The sequence below is a fragment of the Malaclemys terrapin genome, chromosome 2 (assembly GCF_027887155.1).
Source record: "Malaclemys terrapin pileata isolate rMalTer1 chromosome 2, rMalTer1.hap1, whole genome shotgun sequence".
Lineage (NCBI taxonomy): Eukaryota > Metazoa > Chordata > Testudines > Emydidae > Malaclemys > Malaclemys terrapin.
In genome coordinates, this window is record NC_071506.1 from 209,683,630 (window position 1) to 209,710,888 (window position 27,259).

Here is a 27,259-nt window from a genome sequence, read left to right on the forward strand (position 1 = left end):
TTTTTTGCCACGCCTTCCTCCCCCCCCCCCCCGCGTCACCCTCCCCCCGCGTCCAGATATTTGACTTGGGTGATCTGGTCACCCTATTCACTCCATCAGGCCCTGGATGGAACTCTATAAAATCATGAATGGTGTAGAGAAAGTGAATGGGGAAGTGTTATTCACCCCTTCACATAACACAAGAACCAGGGGTAGGCCAATGAAATTGATAGGCAGCCTATTAATAGGTTTAAAACAAACAACAGGAAGTACTACTTCACACAACACACAGACAACCTGTGGAACTTGTTGCCAGGGGATGTTGTGAAAACCAAAACTATCACTGGGTTAAAAAAATAATTAAATAAGTTCCTGGAGGATAGAGCCATCAGTGGCTATCAGCCAAGACAATCAGGATCACAACCCCATGCTCTAGGCACCCCTAAGCCTGACTGCTAGGTGCCGGGCACCAGGGGGATAGCTCACTCAGTAATTGCCTGCTCTGTTCATTCCCTCTGAAGCACCTGGCACTGGCCACTGTCAGAGGACAGGATACTGGGCTAGAAGGTCCATTGATCTGATCCACTGTGGCCAGTCTCATGATCGCACCCGTTGTCACAACGCCTGTCCCCAGCACCCAGAGCTCGCGGACGGGATGGGGCAGGGCATTGCCAGGCGCTCTCCAGCCCCCGCGGTGCCTGTGGCTCTGGGGGTGTGAGCGTGGGGGGACGAGCGGAGCTATGCCGGACACGGGGGGGGTCACGTCTATTTACCGTCTCATCCCCGCCCCCGGCCCAGAAGAGGAGGGGGCGCGGGTCCCACTCCTGCGTCCCAGCCGGGATCTCGGTGCACGGCCCTTCTCCACCCTCCCGCTAGCGCCTCTCGGAGCCCGGTGTGTCCCCGCCCCCCGCATGTGTTTGGGACCGGTCTCCTGGAGACGCCGCGCTGCCCGACGGGATACAGACACCCAGGGCGGACCCAACCAGTTCCCAGAGAGAACCCGAGCTGGCTGATCACATGACCCGGCGGCGCCCCCTCTGCCCTGTTCGCATGGAAACGGACGTTAACATTACTCGCCGATGAGCGACTGAACAGTGACGCGATAGGGTGGGCGTGGCTTCACCACACGTGATTCCCGGGTCCTCTTCTCTTGATGCGTCCCCCCCCCCCGGAAGTGGAGGCTGTTTGCTGGGCACGAGTCGTGTCTAGAGGGGCGGAACTGAGTCCCCCGAGCTGCGGCAGCGACGGGTCCCTTATACAGCGCGCACAGAGCGACTGATCCCCCCAGCAGCCGCTGCAGCGTCCCTAGGGACGGGAGGCTCAGCAGGAGAACGAGGCACCGCTCGTGTCTCCCCGTCTAGTCACCCCCTCCCCCCGGCAGGCACACCCCGAGCCAGGCCTTGTCAGCCCTACCGAGCCCCGGCTCCTGGGCGGTGAGAGGCCCCGGCTGGGTGAGGCGCGTTCCCTGCATTGAGTTTCTCTGGGTGAAACGTTATAGCCGGGACTGTCTCCCGCCTCTCCCCGAGCTGGCCACGTTACATACTACACGGGGGGCGGCGTCTCTTCCTTTCCCGTGTCTATTTCAGTGGCACAGAGGCTGAGGGCGGCTTAACAAAAACTTACGGACCAACTCAGCCATTTACACACCACTCCTGCTCAGGTGGGGAATCACTGAATACGACTGCCTGGAAAAGCTGGAGGACAGAAGTGGGCGCAGTTCCCTTTTTAGATGCGCAATTTTCAGTGCCCTTGGATGGCACTAGAAAACTCAGTTGGCATCGTTAGCTCCAAGTCACATGGGGGTGGGGTAGTGCAATTCTAGCAGCTGTAGTTCAAAACAATTTGGCCTGTCAGGGGAAAAAGCTAGATGTAAACAGTGTGCATCACTTCCTTTTGCCCTGGGGAAAAGTTTTGTAACAGTCACTTTTGGACTCAGAATTAGCAGGAATTGAGGTAAGTGGACAACGCTAGTGTGTATTAATCTGATCATTAGTCTAGGGGTGAGGTTTTGTGCACTGTACTTGAAAATTAAATTGTTCATTTGTTTGACTACAGGTGTTACAGGTTAAGAGCATGGGCATCCATGGATTAATGAGCTATGTGGGAGAGCATAAGCAGTTCTTCACTGATCTACAATTAAGGAATACAAAAATAATCATTGATGGAAATAATTTGTTTCATCGGCTTTATTTTGAATCAAATCTAGACCTCCAGCATGGAGGGGATTATGATTCTTTTACAGATATTGTACACAAGTTTTTTGAAACTTTGTCTGTATGCAAAATATACCCATATGTTGTGTTAGATGGAGGGTGTGACTTGTCCGATAAGAAGTTTGTGACATTAAAGGAAAGAGCCCGGGATAAGATCCAGGTAGCATATTCCATCTCTAGAGGTGGTGGTGGAAGTGTGCTACCCCTGCTCACGAGAGAGGTTTTCAAGCAAGCCTTGACCAAATTAGAAGTGCCTTTTGTCCAGTGCTTCTCAGAAGCAGATAGGGATATTATGTCATTAGCTAATCATTGGAATTGTCCCGTATTAACTTTAGACAGTGACTTTTGTATTTTTGATTTGAAAGCTGGGTATTGCCCTCTGAATTACTTTCAGTGGAGAAACCTTTGTACCTGTGAAGGCACACTGGACTGCTACATTCCAGCTCGATGCTTCTCTTTAGAGAGACTGTGCAGCCACTTCAGTCATATGAACAAAGCCCTTCTTCCTCTCTTTGCTGTAATGAATGGTAATGATTACATTAATCTGCCAGCTCTAGAGACATTCTTCAGCAAGGTGCGCCTGCCAGTTGGAGGCTCTGGTTGGAGGGGGAGGAAGCATGTCCGCATTCAGGGACTTCTAAACTGGTTATCCCATTTTGCTGACCCCACAGAGGCTATAGACAATGTACTGAAATATCTTAAAAAGCATGAGAGAGAAGAAATAAGGAAGCTTCTATGCGCTTCCATGGAGGAATATGAACAGTCTGATGTGAATCTTGAGGATTTTTTTCAGAATGGAACCTATGAATCTCAGGTGACCAGGAACTTAGAGTTACCACAATGGATGCTTGAGGCTTTTGCAAAAGGTCATTTGTCTCCATTCATTAGTGATGCCCTTCTATTAAGAAGAACAATCCTTCATGTCCAGGTGGAGAACATGCAGAGGCCTAGTGCTCACACAGTAGCCTTACCCATTCGTCAAGTCATCTATGGGTTACTTCTGAACGCCTCTCAAAATTCTGAAGTTACTTCCCCAAGTAAGCAGTCCAACAAGCTGCCGATTGTCCGTGAATTTGATAGAATCCAAAAGACTCTTAAAAAATCCTTTGTTCCAACAACAATGCTGCCTCTGGATTTTTGTGAAGACCATCGCCCTTTGGCCACACTAACTGAGGTACGGTTGTCAGAACAGATATCCTGGACAATAATCAATGTTGAGTGTAATGGGGGGGAAAAAAACTTGGGTGTCAATCCAGTCAGTCAGTTTAGTACCAGATACAGTACTTACAAGTGACTTCTATAAGATGGCTCATGGTAATAAGCACTACATGCATTACTAAGTGTAGGGTCATAGTCTTTGGTGTGCAGCATATGTTACAATTACACAATTTAGTTATTTTTTAAAAAGGAACACTTGACAAGTTATGGGCCTTTACCACCTTTGCCTATATTTAATTTTGCCTAAAACTTTCCATTATAAGCCTGGTTTAATTTGCATTCAATTTTGCCAAACTAACCCTTTAGGCCAGAGCTTTCAGAACAGAAACATTTTTTTTTTAAATCTACATGCAGAATAATCCTTGATTTAAAGAGCTGTGCTTTTTTTTCTTCTGTCCTTGTGAATATTTATCCAGGTTTGGTTAAGCTATACACTTCAGGACAAGCAGTCACAAGCTATACTGAGTATATGTTAGAGGCTTTCTGCTAAAATTTCTAATTCATCTAAAGCAAACTTCAGCCCCCCAGTTCTGTGTGCGCCATCTGCAGCGAGTACACTTCTAGTTTTACAGAGCTCCCTACATGGCTCCAGACAGTAAATAGACAAAGCAGCAGCTGAAGAAAACATTTTGGGGTAGAGAAGGAAACAGTTGTAGTCTCAGTTCTTATATTGACTAGAGGTGGCAATCCTGTGTGGTTTAGTCACTATTGATCAAGGCCTCGTAACCCTTATCTTTAGAGGAAGGAAAATGTCTTTCCTCATCCCCTTTTAAAGGGTACATAATTGTGACGTTGCACAAGGTCACGTTGGGGAGAGCTCGGAATAGAATCTGGCTCTAATATGGTAGACGCAAGTCTCATCCACTGCCCGCTCCACGTTTCAGAATGAATGCTCCAGATCTGTGTTTAGCAGTGCTGTATGTAACCATTAAAGTATATTGGCAAAGTGTGTAAGTCTCCTGTTAGGGAGGAAACGGAAGGGACACCACAAAAAAATATCAGGGGGTAGCCGTGTTAGTCTGTATCTACAAAAACAACAAGGAGTCTGGTGGCACCTTAAAGACTAACAGATTTATTTGGGCATGAGCTTTCGTGAGTAAAAACCTCACTTCTTCGGATGCATCCGAAGAAGTGAGGTTTTTACTCACGAAAGCTCATGCCCAAATAAATCTGTTAGTCTTTAAGGTGCCATGAAAAATAGCAGCCTATGACCGCTATCATTTACTCCTTTAGCCCAACTGGTGCTATAGATCTCAAGGACCTGCATTCAAATCCTGCTGCTGACCCATGTACATTTGTTTGCATTTTTCTTTAAATTAAGGAAACTGCATACAAAAATCTTTAAGTGAATATTAAGATTGCAGAGTCAAGCAAGCACAAGTTAGTAAATGTCCATGCAACTTTAAATTTGTCTCTGTGTAGGCACTGTGCTAGTCTTTAATTAAATTATTACATAGTCATGTGTTCTAGGACCCACCCTGCCTTGTTCAGTGTATAGGGTGGACCATAAATGAAGCAAAGGGTTACAGGAAGAGAAAAGATGTTCTTGCATTTTTAGCATTGGATTGGGGCCCAACAGTGCTGGGTTCTCTTTCTGCTCTACTGCAGATTTCTTGTCTGATAATGGGTAGGGCCCTACCAAAGTCATGGTCCATTTTGATCAATGTCATGGCCAGAGACTTTTTAAATTGCTCTATTTCACATTTTCAGCTGTGTGCATCTGAAATTTCAGAGTGTTATAACCATGGGGGTCCCAACCCAAAAGATACCCAGAAGCGGATCTGATCTCACCCACACTCCCAGCGTTGCCATGCAAGGGAAGGAGAAGTGCTGTCGCTCCTCAGCCCAGCAGGGACTTACAGGTAGGAACACCCTGGCTGGGGCACTTCCAGGAGCAGAGGCATATTGGACCCTCCTCCACAAGTCTCCTCCAGCTGCAGGAACCTCCTGGGCTGGAGCTTCCTGCAGCAGGGGGAGACACTCAGAGGTGGGTCTGATCTCCCCCTGAGAGCAGCCATGCAGTGGAAGGATAAGTCCTCCCCCTTCCCAGCCCAGCTAGGACTTGCAGCTAGGAGCCCCCTGGCTGGGGCATTCCCAGCAAGGGAGAGCAGATTTCATTGGGAAGTGCTTATTTCAGTCTGAAATATTTTTCATGGCTATGAAATTGGTAGGGCCCTAATAATGGGCAAGACTATAATGCATGTACACAAAGCAGCTGAACTAAGGTTGCACAGGCTCCTATAATACTACAACTGCAAAGTTTTTTGTATATAAATACAATTTGTACCAGTGTTACTGTAATGACTTAACTCATTTTAAAAAAAATTCTAAGTCTCATTTACTAGTCAATTTCTGAAGCTAGATTTTCACTTGTATGGATTGAGAGCTCTTACAGTACAAGTGGTAACTGCAGTTCTCTGCCAAAATCCAGATAGAAGATTCCACTGGGAGTATAGATCAATAGTATGGATAGTTGGATGTGTGGTAGTTTACAACCTATGGTGCAATGCTAACTCCTGAAATGCAGGTGATGTAGGACAGACACCCTCCAGGACATAGCCAAAGGAGGTGGTTTTAATGCATAACAAGTGGCTAGATTTTCAATGTGCTCAGCTCCCAACTCATTTAGGCATCTAACTGCAACACTTCCAAAAAATTTGACCCTTGAAAGATAATGTAGGAAATACAATATACTGACATCTTTTAAAAAAGATTAAATATCATTCCAAAACTATTCATTCTACAGAATGATCTGTTTAAGTTGTAATTCACAGTTTGAAGTCACTTTCATTAGTTCAATATTTAAAAGGTTTGACATCTTTTTGAAAAAATTAACAAGGTACCGGCTAGCTTAGCATTAACACAGAAGTCATTTGCCTTTAGGTGAAGATGGCAGATAAGTGTAGATAGACTTTCTTACAGCAAAATAAAGCCAGACCTCTTCATAGTGTATCCAAAATTATGACTTTGGCAGGTGCCCAGATCAGATCGGCTAAAACTTCTGTTGGAGACATTAGGAGCGAAAGCCAACATCCTACAACCCATCCCCAGTCCCTTGTGGCTCCCTGTTGCTGTAACCTGCTACTGGACACATTACTCAGAACCCAAAGTGAAATTGCATCATTTACAGGCATTACTTCTAGGAATGGTATTTGGGGAATTGCACAGGACAAGTAGCAGCCCAGGTAGGTCCCCACAAAACTAAAAACTTTACATGTTTCTAGATGTTTCATATTTATATGCAAATCTACATTCTAGCCTCAGTTTCCCCTTTTGTTTTTGTAAAGGCCCTCCACTTCCATAGGAATTAATGGTGATTTACACTCTACCCTCAGCAGTCAATTTATACATTGGTGAAGATGAGACGCAGTGCTGTGTCACAGTTAGGACTGAGAGACTTGAAGTTAAACTCTAACTTCTATTCCCAACTTGTTTTGTGTTTGGGAAAGACTAACTTATCTGTGCCTCAGTTGCCTATCTTTAAATGGGTAAGATCCATATGGACCTTGTCGGGTGGTGTTGGCATTTGTAAGTGTGCTTCAGGTATACTATAAAAGTGCAAAATATTTTTTCAGACTTACACATGCATCAAATGTTGATACTTCTATAAGACTGTCTTATTATTCAGTAATGAACTTTTACTAAAGTCAGTTTGTACTTACAGGAAACACATTGTTCATGTGAGAGTCCAACAATAAATTCTAATTCAAAGCAGACTCAATAGGGAAGCTTTGAAAGCGAAGCTATTGCCTCTCTTCCTCATACTTTCAGAACTTCATACATTATGGAAGGGGAAATTCTAGTAGAAATTTGGCCAAAGAAATTGTCAGTACAGTATCAGTAATAAATAAAATCCTGTATTGAGAGAGTTCTTTAAATAGGTAAGTCCAAGAGACTAAGCAAATTTAGTACTGGCAGCAGCTAGGCATTGAGGTTCTACTTAGATTATGAATTCTAGGGCAAGAATAGTCTGTGTACACAGTGCTTGGCACGATGGGGTCCTGATCTCTAATTGGGCACTCTAAAAAATAAGAGATTAATATAATCAGTAGTGCCTAAAGTCAGAGCCTTAACTATATTTTAATAAGAAGCCAGAACATTCAGGATTAGTGTTAAAACTAATTAACTTGGCCTGTTGTGACTGGGTATTTTGTCACAAGTATTATGCACAATGATCAACTATAATCTTTACACACAACGCGGGGCTGAGTTACTATCTAAACTCAGAACTGGTAGGGTTTTTTTGATTTGCTTTTGCTGGTTTATGATTAAACCTATTGGAAATGTTACTTTAGCATAGCATTTGTATAACAAATTAGTAAGCAATAATTAGTACTTCAGGATTAAATCCTGTTTAAGGCAGGGGGTTTCCCCAAAACATGGGGGGAAGCTATCTTAATACTGCAAAAGTAGCAAGATTTAAGTGTTTGATATTATCTTAAAGTTAAAAGGTTGTGGGGAGAGGTTTTTAGGTAACTTAATACGCCAGCCTTAGATTTAGGAGGAATTCCTGATTGTATGGGAGGAAGAAAGGGTTATGGATTACAGAAGCTGGGCAGGCAATTCTCAGATACTTCTCATTAACCTGACACAGTGGGATCTTTTTAAAGATTTTCCAGTTGGCCCACAACACAAGTATGTGCACTCTTAGACACATAACTAAGCCAACAAATAGATTGAATTTTTGTTTCAGTCTCTCATGGCTTTTGGTACTTGAACAGTAACAGTTTAAGACACTTAAACTGATTAAACACCAAGTATCAGGAAGTATCTGAAGTAGAGGTTCACAGGCACCATTAATTGTACATACCAGTCATGTTTTGTATAGTAGAATATATAGGAGCCTCTAGAAAAACCCTTATTTTCTTGTTCATTCATAATCTAGATCCTGCGGTTTTCCATGTCAAAGATAAAATGGTCTATGACCAGTTTCTAAAATGGAAAGAAAAGAATTCTCAGGAATTACTGGATTTAGACACAGCACACACTTTCTGCCAGTGGCAGTGCTGCCTCCAGATGGGATTGCATCTCAACCAGCTACTCTCTACTCCTCTCCCTGAACCAGAGGTAACACGGTAAGAACCTGTAAGAGACCAGCCTTCTTCACAAGGTGCTCCAAATATAAAGCACCCTCACATTGTGTTTTGTCTTGTATTATACCTGCTGTGCCTCTGGAATGTAAGCTCCTTGGGTGAGGGACCCTTTAAATTTGGTACAGTTCATATTCTGTTGTATAGCACTAGTACTCTGGCACTTAATAAATGGCAACAGCTTCTAATGTTTCAGCAAAATCATGGTTTTTGGTAATTACTACATATAAATTCCAATGTAAAAATATTTTGAACCAAAATATAATTAAAATTTTACCCTTAATGCTTTAGTACATACTGTGACTGAATTCAAGTCATGTGTAAAATTTTTAAAGTTTGGGCCTGATCTTGTACACCCTTTGAGGCCAATGAAATGACTCCTGTGAGTCAAATATTAAGATCAGAACTAAAGTATGTAAACATGTAGGCATGACCACCTGAGACAGACAACTAGGAGATTGCAAAATGTAGAAGTGCATCAAGGAAGGGAAAAGGTACAATAAATAGAAAACATGAAAAAAAAAGTCTGGAAATCACTGGCATATAATCCTAAACATTTTCACTTGAGCAAAATTATTTATACCTGTAACTACAGAAGATTCACAAACTTAAATATGATTTCTATCTAGGATCTGTATTTTTAGTGTTAAATCTGATTTTAAACATCCCTCATGAGATGCAAGTCTTATGTAGGGTTAAAAATGCACTTTACTCAAATTCAGCTCTCAAATATTCAAGGTGCGGTTAAAAAGCAGTTTCTCTTCCTTGGACAAGTGAGTTCTGCACTTCTTGTAACTTGAATGGATGTGTAAAGGTGGTCTTTCCACTATATTCATGTCTAGGTCTAACTGAATAATATGCCTATATAGTGCTCAAATAAAAAGCATGCATTGAAGATACAAGTAATTTGATTTTTCTTCTGATTAAACCCAAAACAAGTTTTTAAAAATGGAGTTGGCACCTGAAATTTCTTTGGCTTTATTGTGCCTGCTGGTTCTAAAACCCAATAAAATTAAGAAATATAGTAATGTAAATATGTACCCGCAGACAAGCTGGATTTGAACTCATCATGAAGATGCCTTTGGGATTGTTTCTTTAGGTGGTTTTTATTTAAAGAGTTCATTCAATGATTATGTAGTCTGTTTTTTCCCCACTAAACAGTATAGTTTTGCTAGCTATAGTTCAATACGATTCTAAATTTAATCTTTCCTTCCTTCGGGCAGGCTTTATTGTGGGACCCTTGTGCATAGACTATGCAAAGAGCTTAAATCAGCACATGGAGCAGAGAATCTGCTTATCTCATCTCCAAAGATGAGCCAGCTTTATTGTGATCTGCTCCATGCAGTAAAGTCAACTGTACCTCCAGACTTCTTCCAGGAGACAACCAAATCCTGCAAGGAAAAGAACAAGCAAGCCACTAGTCAAGCAGAGACTACCAGACAGCATGCTACATTGGAAGCTCAGCCTCTCTGTGATGTTAACAATAGGTTTGCATCACTAATGGTGGAAGACTGAAAGCAGCACATGACATTCAAATAATTCAGCCTTGTGAATGGATCACAGTTACAATTAAGTGGGTGAACTGCATTGGAACTTAACTGGCCTTTTTACAAAACTTGATTCACATGGATCAATTTTTAGAATGAATCTTGCTAGTGATTTTCCGCCCCCCAAATAACGTTCTTATAGGATACTGTCTGAACTTTCCAAAAAATGGACAGTCGTTTGATGTCCTTGAATACAACAGAAGAAACGAAATTTGCAATTTTAAAGTAAAGGAGTAAGAGGACACTATTCTCCCCACCCCTCCAACCACCATTTTCAAAAAACATGCCATCACAACTACATACTTGACATGGAAAGCTAATCATAAATTTAATTCTGCAAGGCCAGCGTCCGCCAGTGAGATTTTCAAAAGTTTCCAAGGGAGGAACATGGGTGCCTGACTTCCATGGACTTTCAGTGGAAGTTGGGCCATCTGCTGTGCCTATGGTATTCTAGTTACTGAACTGTCGGGGAAAAACTGGAACGTATCCTTTTCTTCTGTGTTTCTCTTAACAAGAAACAGGTTTGGATAGTCACTACCAAGACTGAATGCTACCACCTAAAGTAAACTATTTTTTTTCTTCCATCAAGTACCTTTGATACCACTTGAGAAACTGTCAAGCAAGGGTCTTTTCCCAGAAGATTCCAAAAATAAAGGAATGTTAAAACAAAGATTTGTTTTAAATAAAGATTTGTTTTAAATAAATTATTTATGCATACTCCTGCAGTAAGATAGCTAGTATTTACTACTCTTGTTCCCCTTCAAGAATCAATTGATTTTTCTCTCTCAAGGTTTTTAGATCATTAACCTGTATCTTTAGTCAGAGTTGTGTCCACTGTCACCAGAAAGAATGGTTACTTATCTTACAGTAACTCTGGTTCTTTGAGATGTGTTGTCCATGCAGATTGCCTGCTTGGGGCACATGCATCCCTTGTGCACAAGATGAGATTCTTTTGGATAGCAGTATCCATTAGGACCATGGCTGCGCCCCGAGAACCCTCGCAACCATTGTAGCCCAGGGCATAAGGGGTGGGGGCAGCCTCAACCACTTCAGTTTTTGCCTTTACCTGATCACACCTTCCCCAGGTGTAATCAGTGAAATTACAATGCTCTCAGATTCCTTAAACCCATAGTAACACCAAAAGGGTTAATCTCAGTTACCTTATCAGAGGACAAAGAAAAAATAGCAAGCAGCTGTTGAGGAAGAGACCCCCTACCCCCCGACCTCTTGCTTTCCTAATAGTTGATGTGTTGGAACAGGCTGGATCTGTTTTGAGAGGGTGATTTTGGCCTGGATACCACTGAGGAAGCAGTTTCTTAAAATATGGGAGATACCTCAAGGACACCAATAGAGGTTCAGGGTTGATAGTAGTAGTAGTAGTAGTAGTAAGGGGGAGGAGCCCACATGGGAGGATAGCAGCTTGGTTGTTCCTTCTCAGCCCAGAAGGCTTTTGGGTGCCTCTTTGGGATTCCTCCCTTGACTGTCTGTTCATGTCCCACTAGGTTATCCATGGTGGAGATGGGTTACATTCTGGTGAGGAGGATCTGCTGCATTCCTCTGAAAAGGCTGAGAAGGCAAATTCTTCCATAGGTGGGGCACACCAGTCCACAGTCCTGCCTACTCAAGTTTATGGGCAGTACCAAAAGACCACAAGAGGGACCCAGCCTGTTCATTGCCGGTGTCTGTCCAAGGTCAGAGATTCTGAAATTGATCCCACAGCCAAGTAAGCCTCTAAGAACTCGCTTGCAGCAGTGCTGATGAGTCAGTCAGTGCTGGATGAGCTTCCGGCGCCACAGCAGTCACGCAGATGTGCACACCACAGGTTCTCAGCCAGTGTGGAGTCATCCAGTGCCGATACTCATGGTGCCAGAGAGGGGCCTATCCATCCAAGTAGTAATGGAGACACTCACTTTTCACAAGGAGCACTGTGTGATCTGTGTTGATTTCGCTTTAAATGGATTTGAGCAAGGTTTAGCCTGAGGCTCTAGGATGTTGGAATACGGGGGTGGGACTTTTGTCTGGCTGTTGACTAGAGGAAATTTGTGCCTTCCCTGGGCTCTGAAGTGCTGTTCTTGGTGGCCCCTCTCCTAGGTCAATGCCAGAAGAGTGGGCTTGCCAAGTGTCCATTGAGCTTGGGGTGACAAGATTTAATGAGGCATTAAGAGTGTGACCAATCAGGTGGAGGCGGTCTTTCTGGTTGTTTGTCAGGAACTGAAGATGCCCACATCAATTACTCTAGAAAATGCAGCTTCAGTCTACCTTCTCTAGCTTTCATCATGTCCTTGAGCGAGACTTGCACACCAGGCAGCCTTCAGGCACTCGTCCTAGGCATAAGAGGCATCCCAAGCGCCTGCAAAAAAAACATTGCTGTACAGCAGGATGGGCAAGTCTTGACTCCTGGAGACTTGCCTTTTGGCTATTTTAGGCCTAGGTAGTGTGCTCTAGCTCTCATACAGGGGTGGCGGTGGGTAGCAATCCTACCAGTGCCCTCAGCAGAACTTACTACTACTACTGGGTAAACTAAGCTTATCAGCAGATTTAACTACTGTCTCTGTATGTGAAGAGATGTACACACAGTGGGGTTCAGTCTCACAGCTATCGGAAATAAGAAGGAATGAGAGGCAATTGAGGCCATCCCACCCCTTATACCTTTTGGCTTCTGTTTGGAAGGCTCCCAAAGTGCAGACAGAGCCCCAGTGGACACAGCTATTCAAAAGAATCCGATCTGTGGCAGATACGCAATTGGTGTGGACAAACACTAGAAAAATGTAAGGAAATCTATATTTGATTTCTGCATCATCTTTGGCTATGCTTACCTTTCAATCCTGTGTCTTGTAGACTATTTCTCACAGATGACAAAAATATCTGAAGTAAAGGTGATTTGTCAGAACGATGCAAATCAGGGGTTGGCAACCTTTCAGAAGTGGTGTGCCGAGTCTTCATTTATTCACTCTGATTTAAGGTTTTGCATGCCAGTAATACATTTTAACGTTTTTAGAAGGTCTCTTTCTATAAAAGTCTATAATATATAACTAAACTATTGTATGTAAAGTAAGGTTTTTAAAATGCTTAAGAAGCTTCATTTAAAATTAAATTAAAATGCAGAGCCCCTGGACTGGTGGCCAGGACCCGGGCAGTGTGAGTGCCACTGAACATCAGCTTGCGTGCCATAGGTGGCCTACCCTGATCTAAATATTTTTCTAGATAGAAGTCTCTCAGCTGGAGTGTATCTTCTCCCATCAAAGCGAGGAGATGGTCAAAACTAAAGTTCTTTTCCAAAATACACAATTAGTTTAATACCTAAGAGTTAATTTACTCCTTTCAGTTGTCAAACTTTCTAGGATGCCTTTGCTTGGCCATTCATTTTATACCTGTGATTCTTGCTTCCATTTAGTGAAATTTTGTACTTCATATCTATTTCCACATAGTATTTTAGAGTTTGACAGATTAAATGAACCACCCCTGGATAATCACCAGTCTTCAGGATTGCCTAGAGTAGTCTTAGGTACTCATATACTATGGTGATGAGCATGGTATAAAGACCTGTATAGAATAAATAATTGCAGTGGAAGGCAGCAAGCAAGGTGGTCTCAAGCAGCAAGGTTTTAGCTGCAGGCTATCACAGGAAAGCCTCACAGTAGTAAGTGAGCAAGTTGGTGCAGATGTTTATTTTGTAAAGCCCAATATGGCAGCTATGTTGGTTATTTTGTTAAATGATGGGGGGGGGGGGTTCCTCTGTAAAAGATGATGAGATTGGGAAAGTGCTGCATACATAGAGAGTTTATCAATAAGTTGGTTAAAGAGAGAGTCACAACAACTATTTCATTCTAATGGACTGAGACCTGTTCACTGCCTAACCGCACTGGTAACTTCCAACTAATTTATCCAGTAAGCCTCTTCCCCCTCCACACACACACACACACACACACACACACACTAAGAGAGAGTGATCTCTCACACACAGGCTTGGTCTTCAAGAAGGAAGTTGTATAGAGTAGCAGCCCCAATTACAGTAGTATTGCTTCTTCAGAAGCACATACTTGCAGTTAAAAATTTCAGCATCTTTGAATATTTTCAAGATTGGCTCAAGAAGTACAAGTTCTGTGGGATATTAAATCTACTAGGGACATACCAAAGTAGGCAAAATGAACATTGACAAAGTTTTCCTATTTTAGAATTCATTAAACTTTCACAAGAGTGATGCAATTTTACACATTTGCTTGAGGGATATTTCTCAGTCTTCAAAGAAAGCCAGTTTTACTCAAATTCAAACTTGTGAATTTTGAAAAAGCTTGAAGACACCCCCCCCCCTCCAAAAAAGTACATATTAGAGAAATGTGAATAGAACTGGAAAGCCTGATGTGCCCTGAGTTCATTATGTGGATCACAATAAGTTTAGCATTAAGTGTTTAACCCAAAAGATGTAACTGATGGGTGGGGGGGGGGACAGGATTGTAAATATTACATTGCTGACAATAAGAACAGGAGTACTTGTGGCACCTTAGGCCTTGTCTACACTACGAGAGTAGTTCGATTTTACTTAAATCGAATTTTTGGAATCGATATTGCAAAGTCGAACGTGTGTGTCCACACTAAGGACAGTAATTCGACTTTGTGAGTCCACACTAACGGGGAAAGCATCGACATAGGAAGCTGTGCACTGTGGGCAGCTATCCCACAGTTCCCGGAGTCCCCGCTGCCCATTGGAATTCTGGGTGGAGCCGCAAATGCCTTCTGGGTAAAAAAATGTGTCCAGGGTGCTTTTGGGTAACTGTCATCATCCGTCCATCACTCCCGCCCTCCCTCCCTGAAAGCCACGGCGGGAAATCAGTTTGCGCACTTTTCTAGTCAGTGACAGCGCGGACGCCACAGCACTGCGAGCATAGAGCACACTGCGACCATCACTGCAGTTGTGGCCGCTCTCAACGCCTCGCAGCTTATCATACACCTTTCCCTGAGGCAGATGCAGATAAGTCAGGCGAGGAGGCTACGTCACCGCGGTGATGGCCTGAAGTCTGAGAGTAGCACAGACCTCTCAGAAAGCAGGGGACCCAGCGCCGAGGACATCACGGTCGCAATGGGTCATGTTGATGCCGTGGAACGGCGATTCTGGGCACGGGAAACAAGCACTGAGTGGTGGGACCGCATAGTGCTGCAGGTCTGGGATGAATCCCAGTGGCTGCGAAACTTTCGCATGCGGAAGGGAACTTTCCTGGAACTTTGTGAGTTGCTGTCCCCTGCCCTGAAGCGCAATGACACCCGGATGCGAGTAGCCCTGACTGTCCAGAAGCGAGTGGCCATAGCCCTCTGGAAGCTTGCAACGCCAGACAGCTACCGGTCAGTCGCGAACCAGTTTGGGGTGGGCAAATCTACTGTGGCGGTTGTTGTGATGCAAGTAGCCAAGGCAATCGTTGATGTACTGCTGCCAAAGGTAGTGACCCTGGGAAACGTGGAGGCGATCATAGATGGCTTTGCAGCGATGGGATTCCCAAACTGCGGTGGGGCCATAGATGGAACTCACATCCCTATCCTGGCACCGGACCACCAGGCCAGCCAGTACATTAACAGAAAGGGCTACTTTTCCATGGTGCTGCAAGCACTGGTGGACCACAGGGGACGTTTTACAAACATCTACGTCGGATGGCCGGGCAAGGTTCATGACGCTCGTGTTTTCAGGAACTCTGGTCTGTTTAGACGGCTGCAGCAAGGTATTTACTTCCCGGACCACAAAATAACTGTTGGGGATGTGGAGATGCCTATAGTCATCCTCGGGGACCCAGCCTACCCGCTAATGCCCTGGCTCATGAAGCCCTATACTGGCGCCCTGGACACTGAAAAAGAACTCTTCAACTACCGGCTGAGCAAGTGCAGAATGGTGGTGGAGTGTGCTTTTGGCCGTCTCAAGGGGAGATGGAGAAGCTTGCTGACTCGCTGTGATCTCAGCGAAACCAATATCCCCATTGTTATAGCAGCTTGCTGTGTGCTCCACAATCTCTGTGAGAGCAAGGGGGAGACCTTTATGGCGGGGTGGGAGGTTGAGGAAAATAGCCTGGCTTCTGATTACGCACAGCCAGACAGCCGGGCGATTAGAAGAGACCAGCGGGACGTGCTGTGCATCCGGGAGGCTTTGAAAGCTAGGTTCCTGAGTGAGCAGGGTAACCTGTGACTGTAAAGTTTGTGTACAGAGAAGCCGAACCTGCCCCCGTTTCTTTACCCAGTTAATGTTGACTATCCTCTCCAGTTACATACCCCATTCTCCCCCCCTTCCAACACACGTTTCGAAATAAAATCAGTTCTACTTTGTTAATGAACACCGTTTTCTTTACTACTGTTTTCGCGGGAATTTTTTAAAACTGGGACGCGGATTGTGGTGCGGAGCGGGTGTAGTGTAGTGACGCAAAGAAAGCTTCTAAACTCAAGGATTGACAGGCTCCGCTGTGGTGGGCTGGTTCTTTCAACGGAGCCTGTCACCCCTCCTGATCGGGACTGTGTGTATGGGGGGGCTATGTGACTTTGTGGCAGGGGGAGGACAGCTACAGATCCCCTGCTGTGTGGCTCTGTGATCCTGCATAAGGACCGCCGCTTAAGATCTGTAACTGCCCTCCCCCGCCACAAAGTCACAGAGCCACCCACCCCCCACTACAGAACATGAAAACCACCTCCCAGACTGACCAGGGCAACTAGTCACTGCACTGTGTATGTGCCCTGCTGCTGTACCTGCCCCCGCCTATGTACCCTGCCAAAGGTGACTGTCCTGTCCAATTACCATCCCCCTTTCCCCCCCTCCTCCAAAAGAACATGATGGAAACATTAGTTAACAGAAACATATTTTTTATTATCAACTACACATGGAACTGGGAGGTGAAACTTGGACGGGGGCTTGTGTCAGGCGGGAAGGAAAGAACTTATCAAATTTTGGGGAATGAGAGCCTTCTGCTACTAGAGCTCTCTGCAGGGGTTGAGTGAGAGTTGGCGTGGACTCTGCCGCCTCTCCTTCTGTGCACTTTGGGTGAGGTGGGTATGGGACTTGGTGGCGGGGGAGGGCGGTTAGAGATGGACTGCAGTGGGGCTCTGTCCTCCTGCAGAACATCCACAAGGCGCCGGAGCGTGTCCGTTTGCTCCCTCAGTAGTCCAAGCAGGGTTTGAGTCGCCTGCTGGTCTTCCTGCCGCCACCTCTCCTCCCGATCCATGTTTGCTTGCTGCATTTGGGACAAGTTCTCCCGCCACTGGGTCTGCTGTGCTGCCTGGGCTCGGGAGCAGGCCATAAGCTCTGAGAACATGTCCTCCCGTGTCCTCTTCTTCCTATGCCTAATCCTCGCTAGCCTCTGGGAGTGTGATGCCAGGCTAGGTTGTGAGACAGTCGCAGATGGGGCTGTGGGAATGGGAAAAAGGGAGTGAATTCCTCAGAAAGATAAATGTAGTTGTGAACAAAGAACATAGTCTTTCTCTGTGAACAAGACCATGCACAGCACCTATCACATGCGCACTCAGCACAAGGTCGAATTCTCGGCCTTCGCATTCAGTGCCTGGGGTCTTGCACAGCACATTTGAGAACCGTGTCAGGACAACGGAATTTCTGTTGCAGGCAGACATGGTAAGCCGTAGACTCGTGGCAGCTTAAAACTTTAATATTAGCAGTGGCCTCATTTCACATTGAAATCAATGTCGGTCCCTGCTGCCAGCAATCCGGCAAGCAGGAACTCTGCTCCTGTCCCACACCCTCGCGGCTGTCCCCGGGAACGATCCCTTTCGGCTGCCCCTCTCCCGCCTCCACCGCGTGGCTGCAAACCAGCGGTTACAGTTCTGTAAAGGAACGGTAAAGTAGTCCCAACACTAACATTCCCCTACCTCATTCAAAGCAGGTCACCATGAGCGACATCACCCTCATGAGGATCTCTGACAGCGAGAAAGAGAGAATGCTCCGGGAAAGCCTCCAAAGACCAGGGCCGTATGCCGCCCTGCTGTGCAGAGCAATGATTCCCGAGTACTTGCTTGTCTCGTGGCGCGGCAACGTGTCGTACTACGGAGGACCCAATAAGGCCGCTCTCCCCAGGAACCTAATGCAACGGATTTCCAATTACCTCCAGGAGAGCTTCCTTGAGATGTCACAGGAGGATTTCTGCTCCATCCCCGGACATATAGACCGCATTTTACTGTAGCTGCTGTAGCAGTGACTAAACAGTAGAGCTGCTTGGGCAGGACAATCATGCAAAACTGGACATTGCTAGATTTTTTTTTTTCAATAGTTGCACTGCCCATGACTGAACCGTTAAGCGCCTAGGGCAAACTAATCATGAGAAACCCATTTTTTTAATTGTTAATATTCCTGTTCTGTTAAAAATAAATGTTTAGATGTTTACAACACTTACTGGCTGATCCTTCCCCAGATTCTGTGTCCGGGGTAACGGCTGGGGACGGTTGGTAGGGGATCTCTGTAAGGGTGATGAAGAGATCCTGGCTGTCGGGGAAACCAGCGTTGTGAGTGCTGTCGACTGCCTCGTCCACCTCTTCTCCTTCCTCATCTTCCCCGTCCGCTAACATGTCCGAGGATCCGGCCGTGGACAATATCCCATCCTCAGAGTCCACGGTCACTGGTGGGGTAGTGGTGGCGGCCGCACCTAGGATGGAATGCAGTGCCTCGTAGAAACGGGATGTCTGGGGATGGGATCCGGAGCGTCCGTTTGCCTCTTTGGTCTTCTGGTAGCCTTGTCTCAGCTCCTTGATTTTCACGCGGCACTGCGTTGCATCCCGGCTGTATCCTCTCTCTGACATGTCTTTAGAGATCTTCTCGTAGATCTTTGCATTCCGTTTCTTGGAGCGCAGCTCGGAAAGCACGGACTCATCACCCCACACAGCGATGAGATCCAAGACTTCCCGATCAGTCCATGCTGGGGCCCTCTTTCTATTCTGAGATTGCACGGCCATCACTGCTGGAGAGCTCTGCATCATTGCCAGTGCTGCTGAGCTCGCCACAATGTCCAGACAGGAAATGAGATTCAAACTGGCCAGACAGGAAAAGGAATTCAAATTCAAATTTTCCCGGGGCTTTTCCTGTGTGGCTGTTCAGAGCATCCGAGCTCGTACTGCTGTCCAGAGCGTCAACAGAGTGGTGCACTGTGGGATAGCTCCCGGAGCTATTAGCGTCGATTTCCATCCACACCTAGCCTAATTCGACATGGCCATGTCGAATTTAGCGCTACTCCCCTCGTCGGGGAGGAGTACAGAAGTCGAATTAAAGAGACCTCTATATCGAACTAAATACCTTCGCGGTGTGGACGGGTGCAGGGTTAATTCGATGTAACGGCACTAACTTCGACATAAACGCCTAGTGTAGACCAGGCCTTAGAGACTAACAAATTTATTAGAGCATAAGCTTTCGTGGACTACAGCCCACCCAACGAAGTGGGCTGTAGTCCACGAAAGCTTATGTTCTAATAAATTTGTTAGTCTCTAAGGTGCCACAAGTACTCCTGTTCTTTTTGCAGATACAGACTAACACGGCTGCTACTCTGAAACCTGATTGCTGAAAATAAGTAGTGAAATTTCTTTTTAAATAGATCTATAGTTTTGTTTTAGATTTCTGGAAGTGCTACTTGTATGATAGTCTGACAATCAGTTATGAAACATTCCAGAAGGATTATGTTTGTTAGTGTTTATTAATTTTTATCTGCAGATGGCACCCAAATGCCGACCTTCAGCAAGTTACTTTAAGACTCCTTTCTGAAGAACTTTCATTTTCCTAACAGCAGACTGCCAAGACATATTAGCATCAATTGACGACACAAACTTAAATATGTAGCCCCTCTCACTTTCATTGAAGTTAGATGGGATAAAACTAAAAGTCCTTTATCAGGCAATGTTATCATTGAAACGGTTGCCAGTTTCGACTCGGTAAAAAGTAAGTAAATGACCCCAAGAAGTAGTGTATTCAAAGCTCATCTTAAGAAGTGAAGAGATGGAAGATAGTATCAATGCAGTGAGATAGTAGTAAACATCCATAGCTTTAAATTGGTCTGTCTGCTTGACAATTTGGACAGAAAGAAATGTTTCTTTTAGATGTATAATTTTTTTTAAATGGAGTTTAATGTACAGTTTAGAGAAAAGATAAGAGTAAAGTACTTTAATTTTGACAGGGCTAATGTATTTTAAATTTGTATTTTTAATTTTTTTTTAACTAAGTTTGGATATGCAAAACAAATTTGTTCCAAAGTTAAGGTAGGATTTAACATTCTACTATTTAGGATAAATGTAATAAGTCACTTATTTAAAGGTTAGAGAAAAATCAAGCAATTTAAAAATGCATATGTATTGGAAGTTAGAGGAAATCAGGTTACATATGCATCAAGGAAAAGGTATAAAAAGCCTTTAAAGTTGTCAGATTAGTCACTTTTAGAGTGGCTAATATGAATTTTTAATCCTGCAGACTCAGATATCCAAAATTTGTATTTACGGTGGGAAATAGTACATATTTTACTTTTACATAAAAGGAAACATCTGTAATTAAGATCACCTTCCAAACATTTTCTAATGACTTACCCACGTACTATGTTTTATTATATTGAAATGTGTAATACATTTCAATACATTGATGCTCAGAATTTATTCTTTCAAGTGCTGAACATTTTGATACAGTAGGAAGTTAGATGGTATCTAACTGTAATAAGGAATACTGGATTAAAAGCTCAAGATTGCTCTGGGCCTGACGAGAATGTCCAAAACTCTCAGCTAGCTATGGAAACAAAGGAAGGAACTGAGGCAGCACAGCCCTTTTGGAACCTGGGAATTCTAAATGTTCTGTGCTGAAAGTGGGCACTTGTGCAACCCCCGAAAGTGCTTCCTTTCTACAAGGCTCCTGAAGCTCTGTCACCAGGCCAATTCAGAGACTTGTTTTATGATGTTCCATAGTAAGATGGGAAGAATTTTGAGGGGAGAGTGCCAGGTTACCATAACCAGGAAGAGGTTCCTAAAATGCAAGATGAGGCAAGTCTGCATTCCCTGAAGTAACTGGGGCTAGAAAAAGAGCAAATGGGAACATGTAGCTTTAACTGATTTAGGAAAACATTAACCAATTGTGCATAAGTGCAGGTGGCATTTTGGGTTTAAACAGGTGCCTATTAGGTATTTTCCACTGCTGCACTCTAGCCACTGGAAGTGCACTGCCCAGCAGCAGAAAGGCAGTGTGATTCACATTGAGGGTTAAGACCCATTTTAAAAATCACTGATGCTAATCTGTGACCCTGGGAGCTGCTGTAGCCGATCCTCAGACTGTCACACAAGTTGGACGTCTGGTAAGAGAAACCCTGTCACCCAAGTTGTCCACAATTGGAGCTGTTGGACACTCAGTTTTGAAGAGCAGGTCATTTACTTAGGTGCCTAAGTATGAATTTAGGAGCCTACATTTAGGTTCCTATAACTGAAAAACTTGATCTCAGGTTTAGACTGGTGTCCAGCATGGTGTCATGAATTAAGGGTTTCCCCCCCTTCCTGTCCCTCCCATGACATTACTGCAATGCCATTTGATTTCTTCTTCTTTATGCAGTTATTTCTTCTGCATTTTGGGGATTTAATGCTCAGATTTCATTTATATGTATCTGGTGAATTTGTAGCTTCTAGTCACTTCTAAGTTCTATAGTATGCATTTCTTTGAGTTCTAGAACACATTTCCATACTTCCCTGCTGTTCAAACTTTAGCCTCATCTAGATTTGTTGGCTTCGCTGTGAACTTACCCTTCTTAAAACATCTCCCCATCAGAACAGTCAAGCTTACAGAAACAGATTGGATCTGTGGCAGTGGATGGATTGTTTTCTTTCCTGAAGCCTTAATATAAAGGCTACCAGTTTTCTCCCTAAACTCATTTACTCTCCCCAACTAAAGAGTACTCCTGGCTAATAAAGAAGTGTCCTGGGACCCTGCAACAGGAACATTTTCCTACTCAACATTATGCATGACAAGTGCACTTCCCATGATCACAACAGTGAGAGAGAACATAAGGAGAGCAAAATACTTTTAGAGAGTTATTCACATCTACTACATTAGTGTGTTTCTGAAACAAAACACTTCCTCGATCCTTAATTGAACTGGGTGCCATGACTGGCAATAGGCTCACCTAAAACTCACAAATAACGTGCTTGAAAATATAAATAACTTCAAAAATAAATTAAAATCTGATTTCTGTTGGCACGAATGAGGATTTGGGACTCAACAGAAACCAAATAGTTTAGTATGTCAATGTCACTATGTTTCCCATAATTTTGTTTTTACAACATGGAAACATCTGAAAATTAAAATCAGCTCATGCGCTACAGAGCAGGAAATGGTTTCTATTTCTGCAAAACACACACTAAGGAAAAATATTAACTCATTACTCTACCAAAGAGCAATATGACCAGCGTTTTAAGTCTGTGATAGCTAGTAACCCAATTTTCTGCAGTTTTAAAATACAAGATGCTTTTGAAAAAGATTGACACTAAATGTCAATCCCTATATGCATCATGGGAATGGTAAAAACATTAATATCCAGCTACTACTCATTAAATATAGATGTTCAACAATACGTGTTAATACATTATCTATAGGATGCAAGCTGTAAGATATGCAGGGCCTGAGGTTTCAAGGACATTACTTTGTCATTTACTACTGTTCAAATTTACCCCATAGCATGTACTAGAGATTTTAAAATACAAGTCCCACTGACCTACAGTAGAACCTCAGAGTTACGAACACCCGAGTTACAAACTGACCAGTCAATCACACACCTCATTTGGAATCGGAAATACACAATCAGGCAGCAGCAGAGACCAAAAAGAAATACAGTATTGTGTTAAACTACTTAAAAAAGGGAAAGCAGCATTTTTCTTCTGCATTGTAACGTTTCAAAGTTGTATTAAGTCAATGGTCAATTGTAAGCTTTTGAAAGAACAAGCATAACATTTTGTTCAGCATTACAAACGTTTCAGAGTTATGAACAACCTCCATTCCCAAGGTTTCGTATCTGAGGTTCTACTGTAGTTTCCCAGAGTTTCTAGACTAAGTTTAAAACAAGTTTAAAACCTGTTAAGACCCCGTTTCCTGAAAAGTTTTCTTCCAGAAAAGCTTGAAATTTACACTAAGTCAAACTGTAAAAGCAAAGAGTATGGAGTTTTCTTTGCAGGGCAGGGGAACAAAAGCAGCAAAGATAATAGATGGAATTAAGCTTCTTTGGGGAGGAAATGATTTCATATTGCCAAAGAGAATTACAGTGCACTTGTTTTTAATGAAACAAGCTACTGTAAACTGCTTTACCAAAACATTTCTCCGGGGGGGGGGGGGGGGGTGTGTGTGTGGAGGGGGAGAACTACTAAGGGGGGGAGGGGGATATGCTAGAGGTCTATAAAATCATGACTGGTGTGGAGAAAGTGAATAAGGAAGTGTTATTTACTCCTTCTCATAAACACAAGAACTAGGGGTCACCAAATGAAATAGGCAGGTTTAAAAACAAAAGGAAGTATTTTTTTCACACAACACACTGTCAAAAGTGTTCCACAGGTTGACTGAGGGTGTTGTGAAGGCCAAGACTAACAGGATTTAAAAAAAAGAGCTAGATAAATTCATGGAGGATAGGCCCATCAATAGCTATTACCTAGGATGGGTAGGGATGGTGTCCCTAGACACGGTTTGCAAGAAGCTGGGAACGGGTGACAGAGAATGGATCACTTGGTGATTACCTGTTCTGTTCATTCCCTCTGGGGCACCTGGCATTGTCCACTGCTGGAAGACAAGATACTGGGCTAGATAGCCCTTTGGTCTGACCCAGTATGGCTGTTATTAATAACATGTGTGTGGAATACACTTGAATGATAATGTAGTGTTTGTACATTAAAATAATAAAAATGTTGATAGTGAAACACAAAATTGGTATCTGCAGGAATGCCAAAAAAACCAAGCATGATTATCTGGTGTAAGTGCCAGTTTCATTGAACACACCAAGTTAGACATTCACACATACTTTGAGAAAAGCAAACATTTACTTCAAATTGCAGTATAGGCTTTTCAATCACAAAAAAAAAGTGATCAGACAGTGGTCACATCCTGTGCAAAAAAACTTAGGATATACAAAAAATAGTAGCACAAGGTACTTGAGCCATTTACACATTGCAGGATAAAGTAAATAAATACAGTAGCTGAAATATGGCACAGGTGCCTCAGATTCTAAACCAAAAGGAATGCCTCTGAAATGTTTAAGTTTATCCTTGCATTAGTTACAAAGTCCCACCACCATAAAAGTAAAGGAAAACAATTAAATAAAAACAAACTAAAATATTTATATCTAAGATGGTTTTTATACAGGTATACCTCCGAAGTGCAGAAGGTGGGACTCAGGCTTTGACATTTCTCTTTAAAGTACCCTCCGACACACTTTACAAAGTTCCACTCAATCTCAAAAGTGAATTTAAATTTGAGGGAAAATGTTACCAAAGTTGCATAATTTCATTTGTTACTCCCACAGCTGGAAGTTTTAAATCTCAACAGTCCTGAAATATCAATGTTCATCTTTAGTCAGTGAAACACAAAGAACTTGACAAAAGCCCTCAGGATTTCTTTATCCTCCAAATTCTTTGTTTTGCTTTCTCCTACATCCTCAGACTGCAATTCCTAGTTTGCAAATAAAAGAATGCAATATGCATCATACATCAAGAAAAGATGACGAAGAAGAACTTCCATGTTTGTGTATCTTTTCCTTGCTTCTCTCAACAACCTTCATGATCTCTGCCACTATGCAGACAGAAGAGGTGAGGCCCAGAAGAAACAACAAATCTAGAAGAGACAATTGGGTTGATTTTAAACTTTGTTTCTTGTGCTTTTGCTAGTCTTTCTACAACCTAAGTCATACATGGATGCCCTATAATTCAGAACAAATTAAGATATTTCTTTCTAATTGGCATTCTAATTGTTGGATATATGCACATTTTAAGAGTCAGTTTTTACAGGATAAAAGTTAATGCATGTATGCTACTCAGAATCCTTGGGATTGACAGGAAATTTAAATTGAAATGTTTCATATTCTATATTTTAGCTATTTTTATTAACATTTGTTAAAGTAAGAATGACTAGCATATTACTATAAACAATATAACTAGATCTTATTCGGAATAGCCTGCTTTTTGGAAATGAAACCACAGAAAAGAGAAGGAGTGATGTACAATGAGAAATACTTGTATAGGAGATGAAAAATTAATTATCTCCAGGAAACCTCAGTAGAAAATCGCCATCATAACTTTATCAAGCCAACAATAATGTAAAGATTCTTAAAGTGATGGCAACTGTGTAAAATGGCAACTTCTCAAAATCCTGACTGACATTTTAATGAAAACAATCCTAATGACATGGAATTTCTATTTGATATTAACCAGAGAATGTCTGTTTTAAAAAAAACACTTGTTTTTAAAATTTAGTGATTTAAAAAACAAAAACAACTTTACAAGAGAATAAAAACTGATCAGTACTTCACTTTTGCATACATCAGAATTTACATTAGAAAAGAATTCTCTGCATATGAAGTATTTATGGATCTTGGAATTACTGATCCATTTGTTTTGTGCTTTTCATATACATTTAATCATTGTTCTAAGCAAACTTTAACAGGACCTTGTATAAGAAGAGGCTCTGCACCATTTGCATTTCATCTATGTATAAAGGGTAAAATGTGTTCTGTAACCTTCCATCACTGGATTTGGGGATTGATCATCAATGCCTAAAACAGAGCTAAATGGAAAAGGAATAACTTTTCTTACCTAGTACACTCAAGCTCTCAGTCTGGAAAACCTTCTGAAGCGGAGGAAAGTAAATGACCAATAATTGCCCCATTATAGATCCAAGAACCGCATAACAAAACATTTTGTTACTGCAAAGTCCAATCTCAAATACAGATTTAGTCTGTGAAATAAAATAGTGAATTACATTATACCTGTAGTTTTAGTTCTATGATCTTCTGTGCCTTAGTTATTTGCAACCAGTTATACAATTCAAACTTCTTTCCCTATCATTTGTTTTTATCTCAACAGTCAAAAACTCAGTGACAAATGTGGGACGATCCAGAACAAATTCTCAAAAGATAGGATGATCTCATTTTATTTGATAACTATGCGACTTCTATACTTAATGAATTGCATGTCTCAAGATTGAGCGGTTTTCTGTTTAAGGATAGGGATCCTTCAGAATGAAGAGAGGCAATATGACAAGGACATCCACCAATAACAGTACAGAAAGATTCAGCATTACTGAATATACTTGCAGGTAGAAATGTGGCCTATCAGCAAGGCAATTTAAAAAACAAACTGAAGAAATATTTTAAAGTTAGTGATCTTTAACTTAACATGCTCTCATTAATCCATTAAGAACTACGGGTCAGATTTACAAGGTTATTGAGGTACCTAAAGAGGCAAATGGTCACCTCATGGGATTCACAAAAGCACCTAAGCAGGTTAAATGCTTAACTCCCATTGATTTCAATGGGAGTTAAGTGCCTAGCTCACTTTGGCACTATTGGATATCCTACTAGGCACCTATCCGCATCTTTAAATGCCCAACTACACCTTCATAAGTCTGGCCCTAGGCTAACAAAATAAAATGAGAGGGAATTTGCTTCTGCACATGTACAATAAGTATTAATGGACATCTATTGTCAGTGCAACAGATTCATGCAAGAATGTATCATGAAAATATAGCTGGCCAGTTAAGGGTCTATTCTCTCACACTGCAACAGGTTTTTTTTTTTTTTAACATGTAATTTACACTGATTTATTTTCATAACAAGGACTAGCATAACAAATTTTCCTTGCTTTTTGTGGATAGAAAGTTAACTAGAGGGATTTTATTTTGTAACTGTCCCTAAACAAGACAGTTACCTTTTCCGTAACTGGTGTTCAAGATGTGTTGCTCATGTCTATTCCACAATAGGTGTGCGTGCTCGCCACATGTACCGGAAGTATTTCCCCTAGCAGTACAAGTGGGGGGGGAGGGGAAGGGGGGAGCGCCCCAGTGACCCCTAGAGTGGCGCCTCCATGGCGCGCTATAAGGGGAGCTGCGCGCTCCCCCCCACCTTCAGTTCCTTCTTGCCAGACAACTCCGACAGAGGGGAAGGAGGGCGGGATGTGGAATAGACATGAGCAACACATCTCGAAGAACACCGGTTACGGAAAAGGTAACTGTCTTTTCTTCGAGTGATTGCTCATG

At 42.9% G+C, this 27,259-nt stretch overlaps 3 protein-coding genes across 14 annotated transcripts in view; 1 reads left to right on the forward strand and 2 right to left on the reverse strand.

Moving 5' to 3' along the window:
- Positions 1-858, reverse strand: part of NEK11 (NIMA related kinase 11) — a 176,090-nt gene extending 175,232 nt beyond the window's left edge. For 3 of the 4 annotated variants that reach the window (XM_054019724.1, XM_054019727.1, XM_054019723.1), the window contains exon 1: positions 753-855. The gene's annotated coding sequence lies outside the window, so the exon portion shown is untranslated. Of the gene's footprint in view, positions 1-752 lie in introns of all 4 variants that reach the window. The other variant, XM_054019725.1, reaches the window with a different exon arrangement.
- Positions 859-1,175: 317 nt separating this feature from the next.
- On the forward strand, positions 1,176-10,764 carry ASTE1 (asteroid homolog 1). Of its 7 annotated transcripts, none has more exons than XM_054019717.1 (5): positions 1,176-1,932; positions 2,035-3,366; positions 5,143-5,272; positions 8,296-8,485; positions 9,724-10,764. In XM_054019717.1, the coding sequence occupies exons 2-5, from the start codon at positions 2,053-2,055 to the stop codon at positions 10,013-10,015; spliced, it is 1,926 nt and encodes a 641-aa protein (XP_053875692.1). In that variant the 5' UTR covers positions 1,176-1,932; positions 2,035-2,052; the 3' UTR covers positions 10,016-10,764. The 7 variants fall into 7 exon arrangements, with proteins under 7 accessions (XP_053875692.1, XP_053875691.1, XP_053875696.1 ...); XM_054019716.1 differs by lacking the exon at positions 5,143-5,272 and adding an exon at positions 6,385-6,595; XM_054019721.1 differs by lacking the exon at positions 5,143-5,272 and adding an exon at positions 6,385-6,595 and having other exon boundaries at positions 2,558-3,366.
- Positions 10,765-24,032: 13,268 nt separating this feature from the next.
- ATP2C1 (ATPase secretory pathway Ca2+ transporting 1) overlaps positions 24,033-27,259 on the reverse strand; it is a 116,216-nt gene continuing 112,989 nt past the window's right edge. For all 3 annotated transcript variants that reach the window (XM_054019728.1, XM_054019730.1, XM_054019729.1), the window contains 2 exons: positions 25,819-25,960; positions 24,033-24,841 (listed from right to left, as the gene is read on the reverse strand). In XM_054019728.1, coding sequence (XP_053875703.1) covers positions 24,711-24,841; positions 25,819-25,960 — 273 coding nt within the window. In that variant the 3' untranslated portion in view covers positions 24,033-24,710. The remainder of the gene's footprint in view (positions 24,842-25,818; positions 25,961-27,259) is intronic.